General features: G+C 40.7%; 1 protein-coding gene across 1 annotated transcript; it reads right to left on the reverse strand.

Moving 5' to 3' along the window:
- Window positions 1–1,372: 1,372 nt before the first annotated feature.
- Window positions 1,373–26,697, reverse strand: rdh12 (retinol dehydrogenase 12). The gene is made up of 7 exons (XM_028821936.2): window positions 26,545–26,697; window positions 22,932–23,050; window positions 19,606–19,761; window positions 13,236–13,340; window positions 10,867–11,076; window positions 2,415–2,604; window positions 1,373–1,646 (listed from the first exon to the last, which is right to left on the reverse strand). Exons 1-7 carry the CDS (start codon window positions 26,616–26,618, stop codon window positions 1,544–1,546), a joined length of 957 nt encoding a protein of 318 aa, XP_028677769.1. The 5' UTR covers window positions 26,619–26,697; the 3' UTR covers window positions 1,373–1,543.
- Between the last annotated feature and the right edge of the window lie 209 nt (window positions 26,698–26,906).

The following is a 26,906-nucleotide window of genomic DNA, read 5'->3' on the forward strand; positions in this document are numbered from 1 at the left end:
TGATGATTTTTATTCCTCTTTTTAGTTTTATTTTATTGTAGAATCAACTCTCAGCAGCGCCGTTCTCATCCCTACCACCTTCGCTGTCACTTCCCCTACCTCTTCATATCTTAAATCATTCTTAAAGCAGATTGAAGACTTAAGTGCCAGCTTAAGTGAACAATCAAAGAAAATGTACTAAGTAATTGCAACACAAACAGACTTAATAAGTTTTAATGTGAAAAGATACCGACGAAAGAAAAGAAGAAGCAGGCCGCTAGGGTGAAGAAAAGAAGAGCTGCTCAGGAAGCAGCAAGCGCATCAACCTCTGAGCAAACGAATGCTAAACATACAGAGAAAGAGGATGAAAACTAGGAATGATCAAGTCAAGTGTATTCACCGTTACTGGTCTTTTAATAAAACAATACGAAGTTGACCGAAAGATTGCTCTGAAAATGAAATGGTAAAATAAAACAATCACTGAGTTTACAAATTTGTGGGTTTTCATTTTTTTCCTAGAACCTCAATAAAATAACCCTTCAGTGGCTTTGGCACTTACTCCTGTTCTTATTAGAGAATTGTCCAGATAAAACTGAACCAATTTTCACGTGAAATGGGAATTGAAGTACATGCAATGAAACTTACTAAATTATAAAGTTATGACTTCAAGTCTCACATTCCTTCAACATCCCCAATGACATGCTGGTTGGTTTAAATGCCAACAGGTGCCCAGTCAAATGAGCCCTGAAATGGATTGGCATCCTGCCCACCCAAAACTGACCTAACTCACAGTTCAGCAGAGACCTGAAGCTTGACTTTTGTCAGTCCAGGGTTATTTCTGCCTTGGGCTCAGTTCTGACTGGATAATTTCCAAAATCCCACAATCCCCAACGGTAATGAATTTAATAATGTTATTTCTTTATAAAATTGTTGAACATCCAATTTAAGAGATCTGATCAATGAAATTTGTCAGTGTTGGAATTTTGAGCAAATGGTTTCCAAATGAACACTTTTCAGTCTGCCTGGCTGAATATTTCAAAGACCCCCCCATTCATCCATTCAAAATGCACTCCCAGTAATTGCAAATCTCAATTTCAAGAGAGTAAAATTTCAAGATAAGGCACTTCTAGTTCTGTTTACTGATCATGATGGCAGAAAATGGAAACGTGTTCATTAAAGGTTTATACAGTAGGTTCATTACTGTCACATGTGCATAGTACAGTGAACTTTTTACTCAGATGACTTAATGAAGATGCAACACAATTACAATTTCACTGCACTCTATGGACAAAACAATAATTCCCTATAAACCTATAACGGAACGCACATTCTTTCACGCAATCTTCCATTGGTTAGAATATAAACTTATGAACAGTGGGATCAAAAAGAAGTATTAGAAACCAAATCTGTTTATTAAGCAGGGGTAGCATTTACATTTCTGTATATAGCTAACTTTTATCCAAAACAACGGACAGATCACAAATCTTAATTGTGCAACTGTCTTGAACTGGCAACCTTTCCATGTCCAGTCCAAGAACTCATCATTAAAAAAAAACAAAAAAACTCAGGTCCACCGGATTCCCAGGAGCTTGCAGCTCACGTCCCAAAGCTCTTGTGCTGTCTTGTCATTTCGTCCTTGAGGTGCCACAAAAGCTGGATGGCAGTCACTGCATAAGAAATCACAGGACAGTGTTAGGAGAAGTCTGTTCTGTTTTAATGTGGTCATCTGAGCCATTTTAGAGATAAATAATTTATATGAAGAATTATCTGTAACAATTGTCTCCAGCAAACCCTCGTGACCCTGTAGTTAGGATATAGCGGGTTGGATAATAGATGGAATTATCTGTAACAACTGAAAAGTGTGTGCTCAGTGCTGCTCTAAAAGTAGAGTACTAGAAAACAGATTAGGAGTATCAGACTACGCATGGCCCACTCTGGGAAATTTGTTGTAGGAATTTCATCTCTTAGCTGAGTAGAAGTTGATGGTGAATCCCCCAAAATTATCAAGAAAATGATGTAGAGGATAGGAAGGCCAGGTCTGTCCAGCTCAGTCTCCTTCACCAAGAGACACAGGTGGGGACTGAAGTGATGCACTTCCATCACCTTAAACCTGCAATAAGGGTGATGCTTCTCACTGTCAGCGACTTATGGTGACATTTAGAATACCCAACATGTAAAAAGGTCTGACTTACAACACATTAAAGATTCACAGGTACATAGATCTTTAAGATATGGGAGCAAATCCCATTCAGGTAATAAAAGACTAGGGTTTCCCATTATTTTTTAATAAATAAAGTGGCCAGTTTATGTCAGATGTTTATAGCACATACAGCTGGGGTGAAGGGTCCAAAATGCTCACATATCACATTTTTTGTTGAACTGAGAAATGAGTCAACGAAAAAAAAAAAACTGTGGTGGGAGAAATTGAGTTATACCTGAAGTAGACCCCAGAGACAGAATCCAGCTCCTCGGCCACCGCACAGTAGATGCTGGTTTGTGCTCCTTCTTTGGGGGTCTTAATAAAGAAAGAAAAGAGTCGCCAGACGAGGGACAGGAGCGTGGAGTGTCTCACCAGCTCTGAGTGGACGTAGCCTGGGTGCACCGCATTCACAGTCACTCTGGTTCCTGTGGAGTGAGAGAGAGTCATATGATCAACAAGCTGTAAGCTTATATATTTATAGTGGGTTTCGACATAAAGTGCACCCTAACTTAAAATGACCTCAGTTCCTTTATAATGGATTAACTATTGGAGAATTACGTGAATGGAGAATGTGCCGTGCCAAAATGAAATGCAATCCAAAAAGCAATGAATATTTGTGTCTGGTGTTTCATTTTGGTCAGATTTTTTTCACATCATCATTAAAAGTAAAATAAATTAAATGAATTGAATGAACATTTATTTCTATAGCACATTTTCACACACAGAATGTAGCTCAGAGTGCTTTACAAGATGTCAAGGAAACAGTGATAAGAAAAGAAAAACTAGTTAAGTTAGGCACAAATAATAATGAATAAGTCATAAAAAAAATCAGTCAATACAATAATTAAATAAAAAACACATTGCCTTTTAATTCATGCCCATTCAATTAGGCATTAAACATGCATTTACTAAAAGCAAAGCCAAATCATTACATTGAACTGACAGTCTGCTTGGGCCGCACTGCGTTTCTTTCCACAGCTATGTGTCAGTCATACCAAAATGAAACAGGTTCATAGGTTTAGAGGGTCATTACTGTCACATGAGCACAGTACAGTGAAATTCTTACTTGCATATGCTTATCAACATGCAATAACATGTCACCACACTCCTGTCACCTTGAGTAGTAATTAGAACCTGACCTTGAAATTTCAGTTTTCCTTATATATTACACTAGCCGTCCCCCTCGGCTCCGCCCACGTAGTAGTGAAACAGGACAGTGAGGAGGGTCCTGCCCAGCTCCCCACTCCTGATGTCACGCTTCCCCCTCCTCTCAGCCAGCAACCTCCGTCTCGGATTAAAGCAAATATATCACTCCTGCAAGCAAACTATGATTCTTAGCGCGATGAGAGAAGTTGCAAAATCAACCGGAATGTTCCAGCAAATTATAGAAAAAAAAAACAGATCTAAACCTGTTAAGTAGTTCTCTTATTTGCTAGCTAAGCGGAGGTAAGGAACACCACGAGGCTAGCGTGGGAGTGAGGAGGGCCCTGCCCAGCTCCCCAGTCCTAAAGTCCTGCAAACGGCCTGCTGCGTGTCTCTCAGATTCACACAAATAAATCGGTAGTGCAAGTGAACTATGATACTTAGTGCGATGAGAGAAGTCGCAAAATCAACTGGAATGTTCAAGCAAATTATAGAAAAAAATCTAAATCCATTAAGTAGTTCTCTCGTGAAAAGAGGACAGACAGACAGACGGACGTTGGATTTATATCCATATTACTAAACGAGAATGGTAAACCGGATATGGACGCAGGGACATGGGCCGTGGACGCAAAAGACGTAGTGCGCAGGCATCACACAAAGCCCCCCTCCAAGCAACGGAAAATAAGAAATGATGTGCCAGGCCCATAGCACACAAAAAAAAGGAGTCAGACGCAGGCGCCACACAAACCCTTGGCACACAGCGCCACACGAAGCCCATAGCACACGAAACGGGACGCACACAAAAAAGATGATTCAGACCCACGACACACAATGCCCCCCTCCACTAACACAAATAAAAAATGAGGCAACGCGCCCCTAGCACACAAAAAAAAAGGAGTCAGACGCGAGCGCCACACAAAGCCCATTGCACACGAAACGGGACAGACTACGGACATAGCACACGAAACGGGACGTACACAAAAAGGAGAATTCAGACCCACGACACACAAAGCCCCCCTCCACTAACAGAAATAAAAAATGAGGCAACGCGCCCCTAGCCCCCCTGCCCAGAGTAAAACGAGAAAGACTACGAACCGTCTGACATGCCGCAAGCAGGATAAAGCGGGGTCAGAAGTAAAACTTTATAAAGGGATTAAAGAACGGGGACAAACACATGGAGAGCGAGTTACAGATGATGAAAACTGAAATGCAACAGCTTCAAAAAAACCTAGGCACGAAACACATGCACATCGAGATACAGAATATAAAGGCAGAAACGACGACAGTTAAACGTCCACACCACACAGCGCAGGCGGACCCGTACTCCACAATGCACCGCATAATAGTACGGACGGAGTTCCATTTTAACAGTGGGGGGCCCCAGAGTGACACAGGCGAACGCTCCATATTAAACGTGCGTCATCCTCACACGTGGCTGCCCAGCGGGCACGGGTTCAAAACACGGGGGTAGGCGAGCAAAGCGAGCAGGGGGCGGAGCCCCCTTGTATATGTATATATAAATAAACAAAATCAAACGGCCGATCTGTGTCAACAATAGGGGTAACAGTCGTTCCAGTGAAATAAGAGATTTTTGTAAGAGATGTACTTTTGCTGTTGTTGAAAACATAAGGAAACAACTTTCTGTGTTAATGCTATCACCAAGCTTTGGTTTAACATAAACCAAACCATGTATATTTTATTCCCACCCTTTGTAACAACCAGATAGTTTCATTTTTGTCACATTTTTCTTCTTCATCTGCACTTTCGTTAAACATTTGACAGGTGCTGATGCTGATCAAGTAAAACAGCCATGAGTGACAACGGTTACTTAGGTGTGTTGCGAATGTTCTTGAGCAGCAGAGGACCTGATCACAGCAGTCCAGCAGCAAATGAAGCTCAAGCTCTGGCCTCGTCAATTAATGCATTCAGGAGTCCCACGTCATCAGGAGCAAACTGCTTTGTTATCAATGCTGTATGGAGTAAGAGATAACATTTTCTGATTTCAGTTCGTCTCTTGATGCCAATTGAGAACACACAGTCATGAACAGAACACCTCCTGCCCCTATTGTTGACACCCATTACTTCATTTCCTGATGATAATTGGCCATCTGATTCCATTTAATTTTGGGTATGACTGATGCATGGTCATAAAAAGAAATGTGTGCCATACTAAGAAGCAATTAATCATCTGATTGCTTTCATTTTAATTATGGCATAAAACAAAATTACGCGGGCGGCACGTGGTGCAGTGGTAGCGCTGCTGCCTCGCAGTAAGGAGACCTGGGTTCGCTTCCCGGGTCCTCCGTGCGTGGAGTTTGCATGTTCTCTCCATGTCTGCGTGGATTTCCTCCGGGCGCTCCGGTTTCCTCCCACAGTCCAAAGACATGCAGGTTATGTGCACTGGCGATCCTAAATTGTCCCTAGTGTGTGCTTGGTGTGTGTGTGTGCCCTGCGGTGGGCTGGCGCCCTGCCCAGGGTTTGTTTCTGCCTTGCGCCCTGTGCTGGCTGGGATTGGCTCCAGCAGACCCCTGTGACCCTGTGTTAGGATATAGCGGGTTGGACAATGACTGACTGACTGACATAATTACGCTAAAATGAAATGAATGACAAAAACGTGTATTGCATGCAGGATTACATCTAATTTTGCCACACACAATCCAGATTCATATGTGTACAGCTCTAATTACATTCTGTGTCATCAACTGGGGTGAAGCAGTTGGTCATAATGTCAAAGATTCCTGCAGAACATAATTAAACAGCAGAACTGTTTAGAAAGGGGGAAACTCAGTAGCAGGACTAAGAAACCAAAACTCTGAAAAATGATGGCAGACAAGAGATGATGGTGATCAACAACAGAACTGGAAAGCAGCGTAATCAAATATCTGAATTTAAGTAATTGGGTTCCATAGTGTGTCAAGGCAGAGAATGCAAAGCAGCAGTTGAAAAATAAGTAAAAGATTGCAAAACAGTGAAGTATGAGCCGTGTAATCACGGATGACCCTGAGGTTGAAAGCTTAAGGGAGCACAGCACACTCTAAGTCCAAATGCTAAGCAGTGTAGCGACAAAGTCATCGAGAACAAAATGAGCAGAAAAATGAGAATGCAGAGACTTAGTGTACAAATGTCACCAACAACTGGATAAGGAAAGAGGACATATGGAGATAGATACTATCTGTCCCAAAGGAAATTTAGCTTTAACACAAACTCAAACAAATATAAAAATATTATAACAAACAATAACAATCCCCTTAAAAAATACAACAGAATAATAAAAAAGAAGAAAACCTTCTGATCTGCAGCGGCCCCAGTGAATACAGAAAACTGTATTCTTAAAATTGGTAATCTCTATGTATTAGAAAAGTATAAGCACATGAGAAAAGTAGACACTATATTTTACTAAGCATTAAGATGTAAGAGTTAGGATTAAAAACACTTATGCTTACGTATTTTTTATTATTCTGAATGAGCTGGAAATCACTAATAGTTTATTAAGCCAGAGGTTAGATGTGCAGGAGAGCTGGAGAAAGATGGGCCCCTCGCTTAGAGAGGGAATGTGAACTCTTTGGCTGTAAATTATAGTAGCAAGCCAGAATGGTCCTCATCAAACAGGTAAGATAGACAGAGTGGGGTCCCCCTCAACTAAGAATTACTGGTGGAATCAATTAGAGGCAGGACTAGAGCAATGGGATGCTAGGAGTAAGATGAGGATGAATAATGACTTGTGTGATAAGAATTGTAATAAATGTAAGAGTTGCTTTTAGTTGTTTGCTCATTGTTCCATCTGAGATGAGTCTGTATGTGCGCCACACAATAAAGCTTAATTCTGCTGTCTGTTCTGAAGTCTCCAGTGGAATGGTGAGGATACAGGGAGTAGAGTTGGTGAAGGTGGATGAGTTTAAATACTTGGAATCAACAGTACAGAGTAATGGGGATTGTGGAAGAGAGGTGGAAATGAGAATGCAGGCAGGTTGGAGTGGGTGGAGAAGAGTGTCAGGAGTGATTTGTGACAAGACGGGTATCAGCAAAAGTGAAAGGGAAGGTCTACAGGACCTATGTTATATGGGTTGGAGGCGGTGGCACTGACCAAAAAACAGGAGACAGAGCTGGAGGTGGCAGAGTTAAAGATGCTAAGATTTGCATTGGGTGTGACGAGGAATGGATCGGATTAGAAATGAGGACATTAGAGGGTCAGCTCATGTTGGACGGTTGAGAGACAAAGGCAGAGAGGCGAGACTGCATTGGTTTGGACATGAGCAGAGGAGAGATGCTGGGTATATTGGGAGAAGGATGCTAAGGACAGAGCTGCCAGGGAAGAGGAAAAGAGGAAGGCCTAAGAGGAGGTTTATGGATGTGGTGAGAGAAGACATGCAGGTGATGGGTGTAACAGAACAAGATGCAGAAGACAGGAAGATATGGAAGAAGATGATTCACTGTGGCGACCACTAAAGGGAGCAGCCGAAAGACGAAGTCCATAGTGTTAAAGGAGCCACAGTAGCGCTACCTGACTCAAGTTTACTGAATAATTCAGTGACAAAAACTCTTTAATGCTGGTGTGTCAGAGAGAGGATGTGCAGCATTATTCATAGCAGCCACCACTTTTGTCTCCATTCTGTTCTCCACTGCTACCTATAGTGGGTCCAGAGTGTGTCCCATAACTGAGCCAGTCTTTTGAATTAGCTTGATGATTTGGTGGACCTTCCTAAAAGTGATGTAATCAGGCCAGCACACCATAATAAAATCACACTGGATGTCACAGAGGTGTAGAAAATGCAAAAAATGTCACTACCAAAGAAGCAGTGTGGAAGTAAGTGCAGTTTATTAAAAATAAGTACTAAGAACTAGGGTTATATGGCCCATATTGAGAAGAGATGACATTTCTGGAATAAAGAATGTGTTTAGTTTAAAGGTTGAGGTAAGCAAAAGAGAAGACATGGTGGGAAGTCATCAGAAATGATCAGACAAAAAAAGACTAATTAGAGGACACGTCTAGGGATAAGACTGCGTGGAGAGCCAGGACAAAAGCTACCGACCTTGCTACCTGCAGGAAGTGGTGCTGACGAGGATGGTGACAAATCTTAATGTGCCAAAATTCACATTCACTCTTCAACATGTGAATGTATAGGCTTGACTCCAATAAACTACACCAGTGATGCCCAAGTTAACCCCGCTGTGGCTGCAGTTTTTCTATCCCAAGCAGCTTCTGAATTATTTTAACTGGAGTCACCCTGTACCTTAAGAAAGCAAGCTGTTAGTTCACAGTTTGCCTGTCTGGGTGTCAATCCTGAATTGGCAAAACTGGGTTGACTCTTTTTTTGATGGGATGTTACATGGTGTGGAATATCAGTGGTCGGACAGCCCCCTAACCCGGACACAGACAGGCTCAGCGACACACAAGTCCCAAAAGCACAGTTTTATTTTCTTTTTCTTTAGCACACAGTGCACAAATCACCAAGGACTCAGTCCCTTTCCTTTTCTCTCTTTCTATCTTCGCCGCTTCCACTCCTCCACCTCCCGACTCTAGCTCTCTGAATGGAATGAGGCGGCCACTTGTCCCGAGTGTGGCGAAAGTGCTGCATGGGCACCCGGAAGGATCTCCTTCTGGCAGCACTCCCCAGTGTGGCGTTAGTACTGCCGTCCTGGGATCCACAAATGTCCAGGCGCCCCCTGGCGGTGGCCACGGGCCCCAACAGGGTTGAGCTTCCAAGCTTTGATCCTGTGGCCTCGATGCAAACCAGGGTGGCTGCCCTCTCGTGTCCCAGGGGAGATATTGTTTCTCTCTCGGTTCTTCCCTTCTCCAGGCGTCTGCCACAATGGAGGCAATTTTTTATATCTTCATTTTTAAGGTTTTCATCATGTTCATTCCACTTTTCCTGGAGTTGTGGTTATTTAAGTTGTGATTCACTAATGACGTGTCTAACTCTCCAAGAGCTGCAGCCTATCAGTATTCAGTGTCGTTTGTCTTCATTTTTCTTTACTCGTCATCATCATTATTAGGCTACTAGCTGTGTAAGCGCTCCCAGAAACTCGCATCGCTTGTGCATTAGCGGCTAAGTTAGTTTCTCTCTCCTCAGTGATTTCACTTTGGCAACTGAGTCGCTTTCTTTCAGCTTCTGTGCTGGACAGACAGACAGACAGACAGACACACACTTCCACACATAGACATTTATATATAATTAAGACAGCAAAAAGTGTGAAGAAATAGGAAAATGACAAAAAAGAACGCAGAATTAGAAAAGAGAAATAAAAAACAGTTAATTAAACAATGAGATCATAAACAGAGAGAAAACAACTGGATGAGTAGATGTGAAACAGAAAAAATACGCAGCCACAGGGGGAGCCCTCAGGACTGAACTTGGCAACCACTAAACTACACCACCTCTCAATCCAACTGTCCAGTTTCTGTGCCTGCCTGTTCCTGGTTTGATTGCTAGAGGAGATACTTGCTTGATCCCATGGTGTGTGATCACCTTTAGCCATTGAGTAGTACTAATTGACTGAATGTATTCCTTTTTGACAAAAGCAACATGGCCTCTATGATACTGTATGCCAGGGGTAGGCAACGTCGGTCCTGGAGTGCCACAGTATGTGCAGGTTTTTGTTCCAACCCAGTTCCTTAACGAGAACTCAATTATTGCTGATGAAGCACATATTGCTTAAGTGACATTTTGATGCTTCATTTTAGTGGTCTCGCTTGTTAAGGTTCTCCAACCTTAATTGCTTATTTCAATCTTAAACTGCTGCATTCAGTGTTTTAATTGCTCCTTATTAGCAATAAGATGTAAAAGACAAAGCAGCCAGCAGTTCTCCAGCTAGCTTTTTTCCAATTACATCTGTGTGTGTTCATCATGCACGGTTTGATTTAATAAAACACTTAATAGAAAAATGTGACAGACTGAAAATGATCTGTTTTAGGCTTCAAATCATTTGGATGATATCCTTGGAAAGGAAAAAAATCTACGATATAAAAGCCTTACATTGCACAGACTAACAAGCCATAAAATTAAATAAGGTCTGAGATTGGCAATGATTGGTTTCTAATTAAGCAATTGGGTTGAATGAAAACCTGTAGCCACTGCGGCTCACCAGGACCGACATTGCCTACCCCTGTTTTACATCTTATTGCTAATAAGGAGCAATTAAAACACTGAATGCAGCAGTTTAAGATTGAAATAAGCAATTAAGGTTGGAGAACCTTAACAAGCGAGACCACTAAAATGAAGCATTAAAATGTCACTTAAGCAATATGTGCTTCATCAGCAATAATTGAGTTCTCGTTAAGGAACTGGGTTGGAATAAAAACCTGCACATACTGTGGTACTCCAGGACCGACGTTGCCTACCCCTGCTGTATGCTATTTAAAGGAGGAAATCTAACCAAGGTCCTAGAGTATTTCTGAGTCTTTAACAATACCTGACTGTATAATTAGTATAGCATGTCAGTCTACTTTGAAAACACAACAACCCTCTGCACTTCTGTGCAACAACATGAAAGGCCCAGTCCATGCTTACGCTATGGTGCCCGGCAGCACTGGCAGAAGTGAATACCTTGTAAGCGCTTTGCCATCTCTCGCGTACAAAGCACATTAGCCAGTTTGCTCTGGCAGTAGGCCAGCCCTCCATCATAGCTCTGTTCACTCTGAAGATCATGGAATTTTATGCGTCCAAAGACATGAGCAAGCGAGGAGACATTGATTATCCGGGAGCGAGCAGCTTGTTTGAGGGCTTCGATGAGCAGGTATGTGAGAAGGAAATGACCTGCAGGAAACACAATTAATAAATATATCAATACTTGCAATCAATGTAATGTGTCTTCCATCCTGCCAGCAATTGCCTGCCACATTCTGTACTTAAAACTGAAGTAACCCTTTTGCTAAACAATGCCAAACAAGCCTCATATATGACTGTTGCAACACTGGCCACATTTCAGTTAAGTTGGTTTAGCAAACCTCAGATTATGCTGGTTAAAGAAAAGAGTGTCGCCAGAGCTTTAGCAATCACACCAGGGGAAGCACAGACGAGAAACGGAGCATTTATGAACAGAGTTCACGTTTGGACTTATGAAGGTGCAGAGAAAAAAAAAAAAAAAAGGTCATCCTGCATTTTCATGTATCTCACTTCTCTGGGCTTCAACACTTTGACATGGATGCAGTCATTTTGAACCCATGACTGTCTTTCAGGTTAGTTTTTAGTCTTGGTGAATTCAGGTGAGAGACAGAGGTGGTCTTCTTGTCTAATCAGGACTCCATTCCAACTGAAGATCATTGTGCTCGACCAACTGTAAGAGTCTGTGGCCTTAGCGGCTGAAGAGTGATATGGAGGCAGATAAGAGGTAGTACATCAGGTCACAGCAATTTTTGCATTGTTGGATTATTTTTTTGTTTTCTTTACAACCAATCATCCATCCATTTATTTTCAGTCGAATTCATGTTTGCAAGTCTACTACCCACCCTGGGAGTACCGTACATAAGGCAGGAGTCAACACACTGCATGCAACATCACTCACTCCCAGGTTAGAGTTATTAATTAGCTTGACCCTAACATCTCTGGGGTACGAAAGGGAACACTTGAATAAAAACACAACACAGATGAGAATGTGTGAATTCCACACAACATGACTTGAGTCAGATTTAGACCCGATCTTCCAGAGCTAATAGAAGTAAAACAACTGCTATTACTGTATTTATAGACGATATTGCTTTGTTTCACATTAAGTTCCCTATTTAAATTTTACACTACAACCCATAAGAAAAGGTTTTGGGCAAATGTGCAAAATTATAAGTAAAACTACCCAAACCAAAAATTATGGATCCTCGTACAGCCTGTCCTTGCAGTGGTGTGTCTTGAGGTTAATGAAATTTGCTCGTCGTGTGGGGCTTTTACACTCTGCTGCTTCGATTCTCTTGTGGCTTTCAGGAGGTTTGCAGTAATTCTTCTTTTATGCTTGTTTTTTGTCCCACCACATCTAAGATTGACAGCACACTACATGACTCCGAGTTGGACAGCAGGCTGCACTACACAATCACAGTTGCTGGATCCTGCGGCCTTGAAGGTGAATCACAGAGGATGACAAATTACACAACCGCGTCACTTGTCAGCACAGCTTTAAACTTACAGAGTATCCCAGGCTTGATGCAGTCTGACAGCCAATAATGTGCCATCAGACACATATGGCAAGTTCAGCAGCAATCTGGGCACCAAAGAGAGACGCCCTGCTTGGTGCGTCTTCTCCACTCCATTTTCAGGTAAACGCTCATTGACTGTCAACTCACGCGCACACGAGAACTCCCCTGTGCCTTAAAACAAAATTCTGTTTGACTCATCATGGAGAGTCAGAGACTTCCTCATGACTTCTCAGCAGAGGTTCAGATTTCCAAAGTGCCCCAAGCTCGCCGCATTTTGACAGCCATTTCACATACAGCCTGGTAGTGCTGACGACTGCACATTCATTTTCCTGGTACGGTGAGTTCAGCCCTAATCTCTTTGCTTTTTCAGTTCTGTCGTGGTCCAACAAACATGAGATATTGAACACATTAGGCTCTCTTCTATTTATGCATTTCAGAGCACTTGCTGTTCTTCCTTCTTTACTATTGCATTGTATGCACTTTAACACAAGTTGAGCACTGACCCACATAGAAGTCAGTCCATAAATTATGTCTGATTTTGTCGTAGCACATTAAAGAGCTATAATGGAGTCCTTGGGGACGTCACACTACTGCACTACAACTGTCCATGCCTAAGTTTAAGTAAATGAGGGCTACAACATAAAATTGATGGGAAAAGCGGTATATTGTTACACTTGCTTAAATGTTTGGAGGACGTTACCAAACGAGGTTGCTAGACAAAACGGCCTTCTCTCTTATGCAGGTCTGCACATTGCTGAATAAAATCCCACAATCTGTTGCCACCGTACATACCTAAGTGGTTCACACCAAACTGCATCTCGAAGCCATCCGCTGTCTTGGAGTAAGGGCACATCATCACACCAGCATTGTTAATCAAAATATGGAGATTCTTCTCTTCTGTCAGTTTAAAGAAAAAAGAAATGGAATAATAGATTTAAAACTACTTAGTATGTCTTAAAACAACTGAAAAGTCAGCAGTTACCAAACTGGAGGCAGCCATCACATTAAGCATGGATCTACATCCATCCATCCATCCATTTTCCAACCCACTGAATCCGAACACAGGGTCACGGGGGTCTGCTGGAGCCAATCCCAGCCAACACAGGGCACAAGGCAGGAACCAATCCCAGGCAGGGTGCCAACCCACCGCAGGACACACACAAACACCCACACACCAAGCACACACTAGGGCCAATTAGAATCGCCAGTCCACCTAACCTGCATGTCTTTGGACTGTGGGAGGAAACCGGAGCACCCGGAGGAAACCCACAAAGACACGGGGAGAACATGCAAACTCCACGCAGGGAGGACCCGGGGAGTGAACCCAGGTCCCCAGGTCTCCCAACTGCGAAGCAGCAGCGCTACCCACTGCGCCACCGTGCTGCCCATGGATCTACATACACTTTTAAATATTAGTACCTCAGTTATTGCACATCTCTCTATTATATAAAAAAATCCTGCGATGAGACAAGATTTTCTGGAAGATGTTTTCAAGTCCCGTGAGTTGAGACTTTGGCCATTAGATTTTTTCCGGTCACGCCCTCCTCTCAACCATATTCAACCACGCACACGGTCCTCTCACCTCTCATTCGTGCGAATGCCTTTGACAGACACATTTTTCTTATACATTTTTACGTTTTCCTCACTTTAAATTCTGAATTAAAGAAGACGTATTGTGTCCAAATCTTATTGATGATGGATTTCATCCCGAAGGGTTATCAACAGAAGAAATGAGTACACAGGCAACCCTAGCACTGAGAAACAATGAAGTCAAATGAATTAACGCAAAAATTGTCGATTGGTTACACGGCATATTGGTTAAATGTGTATCAATAGACAATGCTAAACCAGTTGGTGGTGATGGTGTGAAAGATGAAAACATCAACTTACAATATCCTGTAGAATATCTACAACTGTTAACACCGTCCAGTCTTCCATCGGCTGAATTACTGTTGAAAGAAGGATGTATCCAAGAAAGGTAATGTAGTATATCTTCAGAGGATAACATTAGATGACAAAGGAGACCTTGATATGCCATTTGTATTAAAATGTTAACCATTTCCCGTTATAATAGCTTTTGCAAAGACAATTAACAAATCACAGAGACAAACATTTGAAAAAGTGTTTATTTATTAGAGAGAAAGAAATGAAAATCTCTCACGGGCAGTTATACGTTGCGTTGTCACGATGTTACTCTAAACACGGAATCAAAATTCAATGCGAAATTCACAAATATTTAATTAAAGAAATTGTTTTTACTGAAGTTTTACAGTAAAAGTATAAGTTTAAAAAATATTTGTGTTAATTTCAAAGCCAAACAGAACGAAATTGTATTACGCAACGAAAAACTTGAATGCAACATGAAACATAATTTACTTTCAAATTATTATATTATTTTACTATTTTTTAATATGGTTAAGTATTTGCTGTAATGTAAAATAGTTAGTTCTATTATGCATATGTAACAATTCCCATGAAAATAACAATCTGTTTAAATTGTACATCCGCTTCCCCATACACAAGCGGCAGAAACACAAAGAGGCTAGCACGTAGCACCCGCATGGGGGTTGGCGAGCAAAGCGACTAGGGGGCAAAGCCCCCTAGTTCTGCTAAATAAAAAGCTTAGATAACTGTTTAATTCATTACCTCATTAGCTGTATCAGTCTATGATAAATCTTGGACTATTGTTCTCACAATTAAAACTAAGTGCAGAAACATCATCTAATTGAAATGAATTCAAGAGTGTGACACTCACTCAAAGGCATTAGTCTCTACATGTCAATTTCTAGTCGTTAATAGTGTGTAATACCAAAATGTTTTGCAATTTTCATTGCAAGTGATGGCACATATATCCAACACAATAGCCTAATAAAGGGGATTTTACATAGTGCAAAAATAATTAGAAAATAAAAAAGGTTGACAGAGGAACAGCCATTTTAACTGGAGCCCACTGACTTCACACAACAATACTGTAAGTAGCTCTTGGTGTGACCACGAGGATCTTAAACTCCTGGGAGGCCAGCATTCCCTTTTTATAGATCTCAATGGAATTAGTTATTTATTTACACAATTTTTTCCTTATTACCTTTTGCTTTATTAATGAGGACAGATCACCATAATGTTTAATGGATTTGAGTGACTTATTTTGTTATTTTATTTCTTATGTTTTCTATTTAATTGTTTCTTTATTCAGTCATAGTGTTCGATTTGCTACATGATTCTTAACAGCAGTGCACAATCTGTTGGAATGAAAAAGCAATGCTTGTTATTGCTACGTGAATTACAAAACACATTGACACAACAGATGGAGCATCACAAACACTAACGCTGAATGTGCTCAACTGAATGTAACTGGAGGATGGATAGAAAGTGGCTTACATATACTATATATATATATATCCATCCATCCAGTTTCCTACCCGCTGAATCCAAACACAGGGCCACGGGGGTCTGCTGGAGCCAATCCCAGCCAACACAGGGCACAAGGCAGGGAACCAATCCCGGGCAGGGTGCCAACTCACCGGAGGACACACACACACACACACACACATTATATATATATATATATATATATATATATATATATATATATTGTATATATATATATATATATATATATATATATATATATATATATATATATATATATAGAGTACTGTGCAAAAGTTTTAGGCAGGTGTGAAAAAATGCTGTAAACAAAGAATGCTTTCAGAAATATAAATAATGTTTATTGTTATCAATTTACAAAATGCAAAGTGAGCGAACAAAAGAAAAATCTAAATCAAATCAATATTTGGTGTTCCTACCTTTTGCCTTCAAACAGCATCAATTCTTATAGGTACACTTGCACAAAGTCAGGGATTTTGTAGGATTCTAGTCAGGTGTATGACCAACCAGTTATACCAAACAGGTGCTAATGATCATCAATGTCACACGTAGGTTGAAACACAGTCATTAACTGAAACAGAAACAGCTGTGTAGGAGGCTTAAAACTGGGTGAGGAACAGCCAAACTCTGCTACCAAGGTGAGGTTGTGGAAGACAGTTTCATGTCATGGCAAGATTGAGCACAGCAACAAGACACAAGGTAGTTATACTGCATCAGCAAGGTCTCTCCCAGACAAAGATTTCAAAGCATACTGGGGTTTCAAGATGTGCTGTTCAAGCTCTTTTGAAGAAGCACAAAGAAACGGGCAACGCTGAGGATCGTAGACGCAGTGGTCGGCCAAGGAAACTTAGTGCAGCAGATGAAAGACACATCAAGCTTATTACCCTTCGAAATCAGAAGATGTCCAGCAGTGCCATCAGCTCAGAACTGTCAGAAACCAGTGGGACCCAGGTACACCCATCTACTGTTTGGAGAAGTCTGGCCAGAAGTGGTTTTCAAGGAAGAGTTGCAGCCTAAAAGCCATACCTCCAACGTGGAAACAAGGCCAAGTGACTCAAGTACGCATTAAAACATAGGAACTGGGGTGCAGAAAAATGGCAGCAGGTGCTCTGGACTGATAAGTCAAAATTTGAAATATTTGGCTGTAGCAGAAGGCAGTTTGTTCGTCGAAGGGCTGGAGAGCGGTACAATAATGAGTGTCTGCAGGCAACAGTGAAGCATGGTGGAGTTTCATTGAACGTTTGGGGCTGCATTTCTGCAAATGGATTTGGAGATTTGGTCAGGATTAATGGTGTTCTCAATGCTGAGAAATACAGGCAGATACTTATCCATCAAGCAATACCATCAGGGAGGTGTATGATTGGCCCCAAATTTATTCTGCAGCAGGACAACGACCCCAAACATACAGCCAAAGTCATTAAGAACTATCTTCAGTGTAAAGAAGAACAAGAAGTCCTGGAAGTGATGGTATGGCCCCCACAGAGCCCTGATCTCAATATCCTCGAGTGTGTCTGGGATTACATGAAGAGACAGAAGGATGTGAGGAAGCCTACATCCACAGAAGATCTGTGGTTAGTTCTCCAAGATGTTTGGAACAACCTACCAGCCGAGTTCCTTCAAAAACTGTGTGTAAGTGTACCTTGAAGAATTGATGCTGTTTTGAAGGCAAAGGGTGGTCACACCAAATATTGATTTGATTTAGATCTCTCTTTTGTTCATTCACTGCATTTTGTTGATTGATGAAAATAAATGATTAACACTTCCATTTTTGAAAGCATTCTTTGTTTACAGCATTTTTTCACACCTGCCTAAAACTTTTGCACAGTACTGTGTATGTATATATATATATATATATATATATATATATATATATATATATATATATATATATATATAAAACAGTGCTATGAAAAAGTATTTGCCCTCCTTCCTGATTTCTTATTTTTTTACATGTTTATCACACTTACATGTTTCAGATCATCAAACAAATGAAAGTACTAGACAAAGATTACCCAAGTACACACAAAATGCCATTTTTAAGTGATAATTTTATTTATTAAGGAAAAAAACTATCCAAACCTACAAGGCCCTATGTGAAAAGGTAATTACCCCCCTTGTTAAATCATCAAGTAACTGTGGTTAATCACATTTTTTGAAAAGCTGAGTTTAATTTCACTAGCCACACCCAGGCCTGTTGAATCAAGAGATCACTTAAATAGAACCTGTCTCCTACACGTTCAGCGCGCTTCTGCCTTAGGCATTTCCAACACGTCTTTGAGGAGGATTTTGCATGAGGATTTTTATTTCCATTCATACAAAATGATGGTAGTGCAGGAACTCACTGAGAGAGACTGGGAGAGCCGTAGAGAGTTGTGCGCCAACATTCTGCAAACCGTTCATCGAGATGCCACCATCATGTGCAGCGATGAGGCACATTTCCATTTGAATGGTTGCATAAATAAGCAAAACATTCGCAACTGGGATGAAACCAACCCTTGTGAACTTCATCAGAGACCCCTGCACAGTCAGTGTGTTACAGTTTGGTGCACTGTTGCAGAATTTAGCATTGTAGACCCTTACAACAGTCACAGTCACTTCAGAACATTACATTGAAATGCTAGAGAACTTTTTGCAGCCCCGACTGAACGAAATGGATGTGGTGGATGCCTGGTTTCAACAGGATGGAGCAACAGCTCATGTGGCGCGGAGACCCATGTAAGTTTTGCAGGAGATATTTCTGGGGAAGCTGATCTCCCTGTGCGGCGATGTCAAGTGGCCTTCACGTTCACCTGATCTCACTCCATGTGAGTTCTTCTTGTGGGGCTATCTCAAGTCAAAGGTATACACACACCGACCTCAAAACCTTGAAGCCATCAAGGACGCTATTTGCCACAAAATCGCCGTTATTCCCCTTGAAATGGCTGAACGAGTCATGCAAGCATTCAGAAATCATCTCGAAGAGTGTATCGCTAATGATGGACACCACCTGGAAGACATCATTTTTAAAACACAGTGAAAAAAATCTATTTTGTATACCCTTTCTCTTGTCGTAATGAAATTTATTTTATCTTATAGTGTTTTTGTAGGATAAACGTTTGAAATGTGGCACTTCTTTTTGGCTCACCCTGTATTACCACATGCGTTGTAAGTATGTTCCAAGTTTGGTGCAAAATTCAAGAAATATGTGGTTGTGACATACCCACATCATCGCTACTGCAAGGCTGCATCTTCCCCATGGCCAAAAAACGTTATGTAACCAAAACTTTCATTTTGGTTGATGACGCATGGCTTCTCTGCATAGAAGAAGCGATCACGTAATGTCCCGGATCTCTGTCAAACTGATACCTTCATACAAAGTCATTGTTGTCCAGAATTTCCATAATATTCCACCTTTCCTGGAATATACGTACCGATCTCTGCTTGAATACCAGTTTGTTGTATTTTCTAGTGAGTTAGGATGACCCTGTAACACACCTAAATCTAGGTGAAGTTAGGAGTAGTTTGCTAATTCTATCTATCTATCTATCTAATTTAGGAAAACTAATAAAATGCTATTACTCCTATTCCTAAGAGTAGTACCATATTTATGTTACTGTGAGATTTTAGAGGGGATTAGGACCATTTTGTTATATATAACAATGTAATAACACATGAAACTGAATTTAAATGAAACGTAACACTCTCAGACATGCTTAATGCAATGCAGGGTCACAGGATGCTATAACAAATGCTTAAAATAAAGAAGCATCAATTTCTAGTCTGCTTTATGGCTTACCTTTCAAAAACGCTTCTGCAAACTGCCGAATGGATGCCGTGTTTCCAAGGTCCAGTCCTCTCACCAAAACAGCTTGGTTTCCTGTCTCCAGGCGAATCTCGTTGGCAGCTGCTTCTCCCTTGGCAATGTCACGGCAGGCAATAATGACACGGGCCCCTGGGAATGATAATACATAAAGTTAGGTACACCTTTGAATTCTAAAAAAATTCTAAGCATTTGTCCAAATCGGAATATATTATTTAAAGCTCTTTGCATAACTTTATTTTCTGAGCACACAATTGAATGCCCAGCCCATTATGGTGCTGCCCAAAACACAAAGCACTGTTCATTGCTTCATTCTTACACACCAATGCCCACCGAGTTCAATCGCCCAACATTAGCATGAACGTACCTACCAGTGGCATTGGATAAGATGTTATTCAAGGGTGAGTGGCAACTAAATGGCAAAATTTAGCTACTGTACAACTTATTGTTTACTGGTTTTTCATTGGTAGCCACCCACTGGCACCCACCTATATTATAGTCAATGTACTTAAAGATAAGGAGAGGATTTCATGGCACATATAACCTCCAATAACAGGCCGGGGTTTGTCCAAAGAGTTTTAACTACCTAGATTTGCAGTGAATCAAACAATTCTGTTAATTCATTAATCTTTCTGTTATTTTTTGACATTTCACTTTATAAATACATACATTATGTATAGCTTTGTAAGATCTGAGTTTTCAGAGGAAGTGTTATGTGTTACATGAAAATAAATTTAAAAAGTGTTATCTCTAATGTATACAGTATATAAAGTCCAGCGTCTGTCTGTCCACTATTCACGAGTAGACTACTTAACAGATTTAGATTGGGTTTTTTCCTATAATTTGCGTGAACATTCTGATTGATTTGGCGACTTCGGTCACTGCGCTAAATATCATAGTTTGGTTGCGGTACTAATTTATTTGCTCAAATCCGAGACTCAGTGGACCGAAGAGAGGGGGGCCCTCCTCACTCACACGCTAGCTTCAGGGCGTACCTTACCTCTACTTGGCTAGCGAACGAGAGAACTACTAAACGGATTTAGATTGGGTTTTTTTTTCCTATAATTTGCTGGAACATTTCCATTGATTTTGCAACTTCTCTCATCGTGCTAAGTATCATAGATCACTTGCAGGAGTGATTTATTTGCGCAAATCTGAGACAGAAGCTGCAGGCCAAGGGGAGGGAGAAGCGTCACGTCAGGAGAGGGGAGCCAGGTTGGGCCCTCCTCACTGTCCTGTTTCACTTCTACACATAACAATATAATTAAAGTGTTAAATGCAATTAATAAAAAATAAGGTGTATTCAGCTTTTTCAAATTCCAGAGGTCGTTTTATTTTCCTGTTAATCACAAATGCTTTTCAGCTTCAATCTTTTTATTACTCATTTTAATGTCTGGGTCCTCAAAACCTTCTTATCCATAGTTGGATGCATATTGGTAAAATTTTCAGTTAGTAAATGTAAACGAAAACAGAATTTGGTATGAAAAAAGCTCCCATCACATAAATTCCTGATGCCTTCTGCTAAAGCGTAGCATGGCAGTGCCTGAAGGCACTGATCATGGGTTTACAGAGCGTGCTAACACTACACTACAATGAGACGTTTGTTTGAAATCCCCTCCAACTTCCACTTCACCGGACATGTGCCTGTTGTTGGCTTCATGTTCACTGAGGCTGAGTGTGACCTATTAAAAAGGAGCAAACATTTTGATTAATCAGTGTCTTCAAATGAACCGCTAGCCCTTTAAGGCTTACCATTTGTGAAGCACTGTGCCCACCAGATACCCTATTAAAGTCGGACACACCTGGCCTTTCACAGGATAAGGGTGCGACTACAGAGTATGAAAAAAGAAACAACTTTCCACTTTCCATCAAGTAACAAAACTGCCTAATTCAGTGCAGCATCTCAACGGCTGTCGCCCATCTGGCAGTATCAGATGTAAAAAAGGAATTGATACTCGATGAAGTGCCAATGACTGTCTACTAGTAAACTTTTAGCACTATCCAGAAAATGATATTCCACATGAATATTTGGTTTGGAAAGTAACCAACCATGAAATGAAACTTCTCAGGCCCTCCTCGATATAAGACTGCGACCCAGGAAAACAGATCCGCTTGAATTAACTGTGAAAATCATATAACAGAAGATCACCCGAGGACAGTAACTTGAAAATACACAATAGTGTAGATAAAAATCACCCAAGGCTACAGAACTGTGACAATGACTAAACAGTAATGAGTTTCAAAAGGCTAGAAGTACAATTGACAACAAATATGAATAAACATGGAGAGATAACCCTAGGGGAGTGTCATTGAGAAACACAGGCCGGTATGGTCAGCACGTTACATTATTTCATTTCCTGTTTTTCACTTGAATTTAGTGTAAAGCTTGATGACATTTTGAAAAGGTGGTCACTACCTGTGTTACTTGATCTGGCCTTTGTCTGCCTGCCTGTCCCCAAACGCACCGCACACCCACTTCATATGACCCGGAGGCTGTGAGATTTGTCTGAACTGTCTTCTTGTTTTGCCGTCATTTATTAAAATGACCTCGGCCATTAGATAAGCAAACTATCTGCTGTTGCCTAAGTGAAGGGGAGTCTTTTATTTTCTCATGTCCTTTGAGATTAATGAAAGCCCTCTGCTGTACAGTATATACACTCTAATTACAGGCTGAGTTGCTGTTCTCAGCTTTGGATTAAGTATTCGCCTTCACAAGATTACTTCTAAACTTATAGACAGATACTGTAATGCAGTGAGGATGAAGAACTGGAGACAAACATCTGACTCTTTGGCAAAAATAAAAATGAAAGCAAATGGCAGGTTATAAAAATGACTGGCAGAATAAATCATTACTGAGAATACACAGTTAAAAACCAGCAAAACTAATGCACCAAATCCTAATCGCAAACCACAAATCTTAAGTCACTAAAAACTAACATAAAGTCATTAACCCTAAAACTTCGGAGTATTGACAATGGAAAAAATAAAGACTTATCCACAACCTTGAAGATCATGGCACCGACTTTGAAAAGACTGGACCCATGACATCACTCACAGACGTTACCAAAGGGTACGGCCTTCACATGTAAACCCCTGATGGAGGCTGAGCACTACAGGCACTGGGTTACTAAACCTAACGCATCTTAATGAAAAGATCCTTGATGTATTTTTATTACTGTTGCAAAAACCACAACAGACAAACCCTAGGAAATGAGAGCAGCCGAACAGTGGGGACAGCAGCTCTCCAGCAGTAAATGGCTCCTTTGTTCTTCATACCGCCCGGCACCCCGTCCTTGTTTTACCTCTCAATGCCAGGTCTTTTGCCGTCTCCTTGCCGATGCCAGTGTTTGCTCCAGTAATCACCACTGTTTTCCCATCGAGTCTAGCTGTCGATTTACACACACCCCCAGCAAAATATTTCCTACAGAGACAAAATGTTATAATAATTGTTTATTGCAGTCCTCAAATTATACAGATTACATGGGTAATATGGTAGCAAATGCTATCTTCTAATGCAAAGAATGAGCCATTAACAGTTTACATTTTCAATGCCACAAAACCATAATATTAGACATCATACATTAGAACATATAAAAATATATATACAATTTTTGGGTGGAGAATTCCTTTAATTTCCACTGATGTCCTCAAGTATGTGATTCACAGTTGAGCTGGGAAAATTCTTCTGGCTTTGCTTTATCAATGCCTTTATGAATTTTGAAGACTTGAATTAGGTCCCCACGCAGTCTCCTCTGCTCAGGACTAAACAGGTATGATTCTGTCAGAGTAGGACATGTCTAAGTCCCATGATGCACTTGGTTGCTCTCCTCTGCACAGCTTCAAGTGCTGCTGTGTCTTTCTTGTACTGCAGTGACCAGATGTGCACACAGTACTCCAGATGTGGTCTCACTAGTGCTTTATATAGTCTGAGCCTAACGTCCCTTGATTTATATTCAACAGTTTTTACAATAACCTAACATTTTATTTGCCTTTTTAATGACTTCTGCACATTGCTTATACGATGAGGGTGGTGTGTCAACATAAACACCTAAATCCTTTAAGAAGAAAAATATCAAACAATTTGAAATGAGACATTCCACTTGTGGTAGCTTTTCTGTGTTTCTGAAGTACAGTCAACACTTGGAAGAAGCTTCTGGCTAAATCCACTAATAATTTAATTCACTTTATAATATGTTAGGACCATTTTTCTGTTTACTTTTGTCATTGTAGTTTTTCTTTTAACTAGACTAGGGGGCTTTTCCCCCTGCTCACTTCGCTCGCCAACCCCCGGGCCGGCACTACACGCTAGCCTCTTTGCGGTTCTGCCGCTCACGTATGGGGAAGTGGATGTTCAATTTAAACAGATTATTTTCATGAGAATTGTTACATATGCATAATAGACCTAACTATTTTACATTACATCGAGTAATTAATGATATCAAAAAAGTAAAACGTAATAATTTGAAAGTAAATTATATTTCATGTTGTGTTAAGAGTTATTCGTTGCGTTATACGATTTTGTTCTGTTTGGCTTTGCAATTAAACATGCAAAAACTTTTTAAACTTACACTTTTACTGTAAAACTTCAGTAACTGTAAAACTACTGTAAAACTTTTTTGAATTAAATTTTCGTCAATATCGCATTGAATTTTAAATCAGTGTTGGGACTTTCATCGTGACAACACAACATATAACTGCCCGTAATTGAATTTCGTATCTTTCTCTCTAATAAATAAAACGACTTTTTCGAATGTTTGGCTCTGAGATTTGTTAATTGTCTTTGCAAAAGCTATTCTAATGGGAAATTGTTAACATTTTAATACGAATGGCATATCAAGATCTCCTTTGGTGTCTATGTTATCCCCTGAAGATGTACTACATTACCTTTCTTGGATACATCCTTCTTTCAACAGTATTTCGTGCAGTGGAAGACCGGAAGGTGTTGACGGTTGTAGATGTTCTTTGTGATATTATAAGTTGATGTTTTCATCTTCCACACCATCACCACCAACTGGTTCAGCATAGTCTATTGATATGCATTTAACCAATTTTCTGTGTAACCAATCAACATTTTTTTATGTTAATTCATTTGACTTCATCGGTTCTCTGTGCTAAGGTTGCCTGTGCACTCATTTCTTCTGTTGATAACCCTTCGTGATGAAATTCTTCAATAAGATTTGGACATAATAAGTCTTCTTTTATTGGGAACTTAAAGTGAGGAAAATGTAAAAATGAAATTTATAAGAGCTGTGAGCCCAGGAACTGTGTCTGTCAAAAGCATTCACATGAATGAGAGATGAGAGGACCATGTGCATGGTTGAATGTGGTTGAGAGGAGTGCCTGACTTGGAAAAATCTCATGGCCAAAGTCTCGTCTCGCAGGACTTGAAATTATCTCTTTGAAAAAGTCTTGTCTCAGGATTTCCTTTTATAATAGAGATAATACTTTGTCTCCAACTAACTGTAAAACACATTCTGCTGCACTCTTGCTATGTAAAAGTGCTAAAGAAAGCCACATTGCTATGGTTATCTGTTTAATCCTACAGGGGACAGGCAAAATACTGTCTTTATTCTTGCACTGCGTGTGCAGGTGTGAGCGTGTAAATGGACGCCATGAGTCTAAGAAAGGCACTGCTGACTCCAACCAGTATTTATTGCTCAACTGTGGATACATCCATCCATTTACTTAACAGTTTTTTTCAGCAAGCAGTTCCCATTGACTTTGAATGACGATATTTTGAAGTATTTGTTTGATTCAATTCATAATAAACTGCCGTGTATAATTCAATTTTTGATTAAGGTATACCACTGTTCAGACTACACCCTACAAAGCTTCAATGATATAGAGTGTGAAAAGTTGTTATAGTCAGCATCAAACAACTATACTGTATCTGTAAAAATACTAGAAAGTGCAAACACGAAACTACTCAGTGCCAATTTGATGAGCTAAACCAGAGATTCGGGGTGCATGAGAGGATATTGCATGTGCCTGGCTTCCTATCTAGGTCTGGTTTCTAACTAGCTCGTAATGAACATCTTAAATCGGATCAAATGAACATCTTAAATCGGATCAAAGATACCCCAGAATCTTGTGATATTTTACGACTGTGACTTTCTTTCAAAGAACTTAACTTGGAACAACCACGAGTTGGGTAAAATAAGCCATTTTTTTCCTTATCGAATTGCATAAAAATGCCTTCATACTGTACCCAAAATGTTGGAGGGAAGATTTGAAATGGGCGGGGTTTCGAGATCACCACAACTGTGGGGAACCAATAAAAGTAAGCGTACATCTTGGCCACGCCCCATGATCTGACTCCCCACTTATTACCTTTAAGCATAAGTAAATAAACTACCGTGCTGAGAGCGGGTACCACAAGGCTGGGAATACTTTTAAGGTCTGTAATTTCCCACGGAGAACATCTGATTAGATATAAATATTATAAATCAGAAAAATAACGGGCTATCTCGACCAAAAGTGATAACAGTCAAGAAAGCCACTCATGCACCCACTTTTGCGCTGTCAGCTCTTGTCACGCAAACCTTGATCTCTGATGAAGCCTTTCGTGCGCCGCTTCGGTTATTACGCCACACTGAGCTGTAGCCCTATGTGCAATGTCTGTCAACGGCTAAAAATGAAATGCGGTCCAGTGAACGGTTTGCTACCAACTGCACAACTGAGTTATGGATCTGTATAGTTCTAACATGCGAAGCTCGGGGCTGCTGCCCTTTTCCTCGAACTTACAAAAAATGCGCACGATCACCTCTAACGGCATAAACCCCCAACTTCATAAAGACAACGAAGGCTGAAATACTCCTTATTTCATTTACCATGACATTTTTATGCAATGTTCTTAATCATACGAGTATGTGTGAAAAATAAAAAAATATTGTTTTGGATTTTTTGCATACACACCTGATTTGCGGTAGTGCCCAGTATCGAAGGAAACCAATGACCCCAGCTGCCAAGGCTACCGTGCCCAAGTCCATCTTATTCTTCGCGAACTTGCGGCGGTTATACACAGCGCAGCACTCACTGGCATCTTCAGTATGCGGAAAAAAAAGGAAATGCTGCCGAGCAACGGAGTCTCGCAAAGACCTGTGGGATTTGGAGTAAGTGGTGGCGGGACTCCTGCTGTGGAACCAATCCCAGCCAACACAGGGCACAAGGCAGGAACCAATCCAGGGCAGGGTGCCAACCCACCGCAGGACACATACAAACACACACCAAGCACACACTAAGGCCAATTTTGAATCGCCAGTCCACCTAACCTGCAT

Source organism: Erpetoichthys calabaricus, chromosome 16, assembly GCF_900747795.2.
Source record: "Erpetoichthys calabaricus chromosome 16, fErpCal1.3, whole genome shotgun sequence".
Lineage (NCBI taxonomy): Eukaryota > Metazoa > Chordata > Cladistia > Polypteriformes > Polypteridae > Erpetoichthys > Erpetoichthys calabaricus.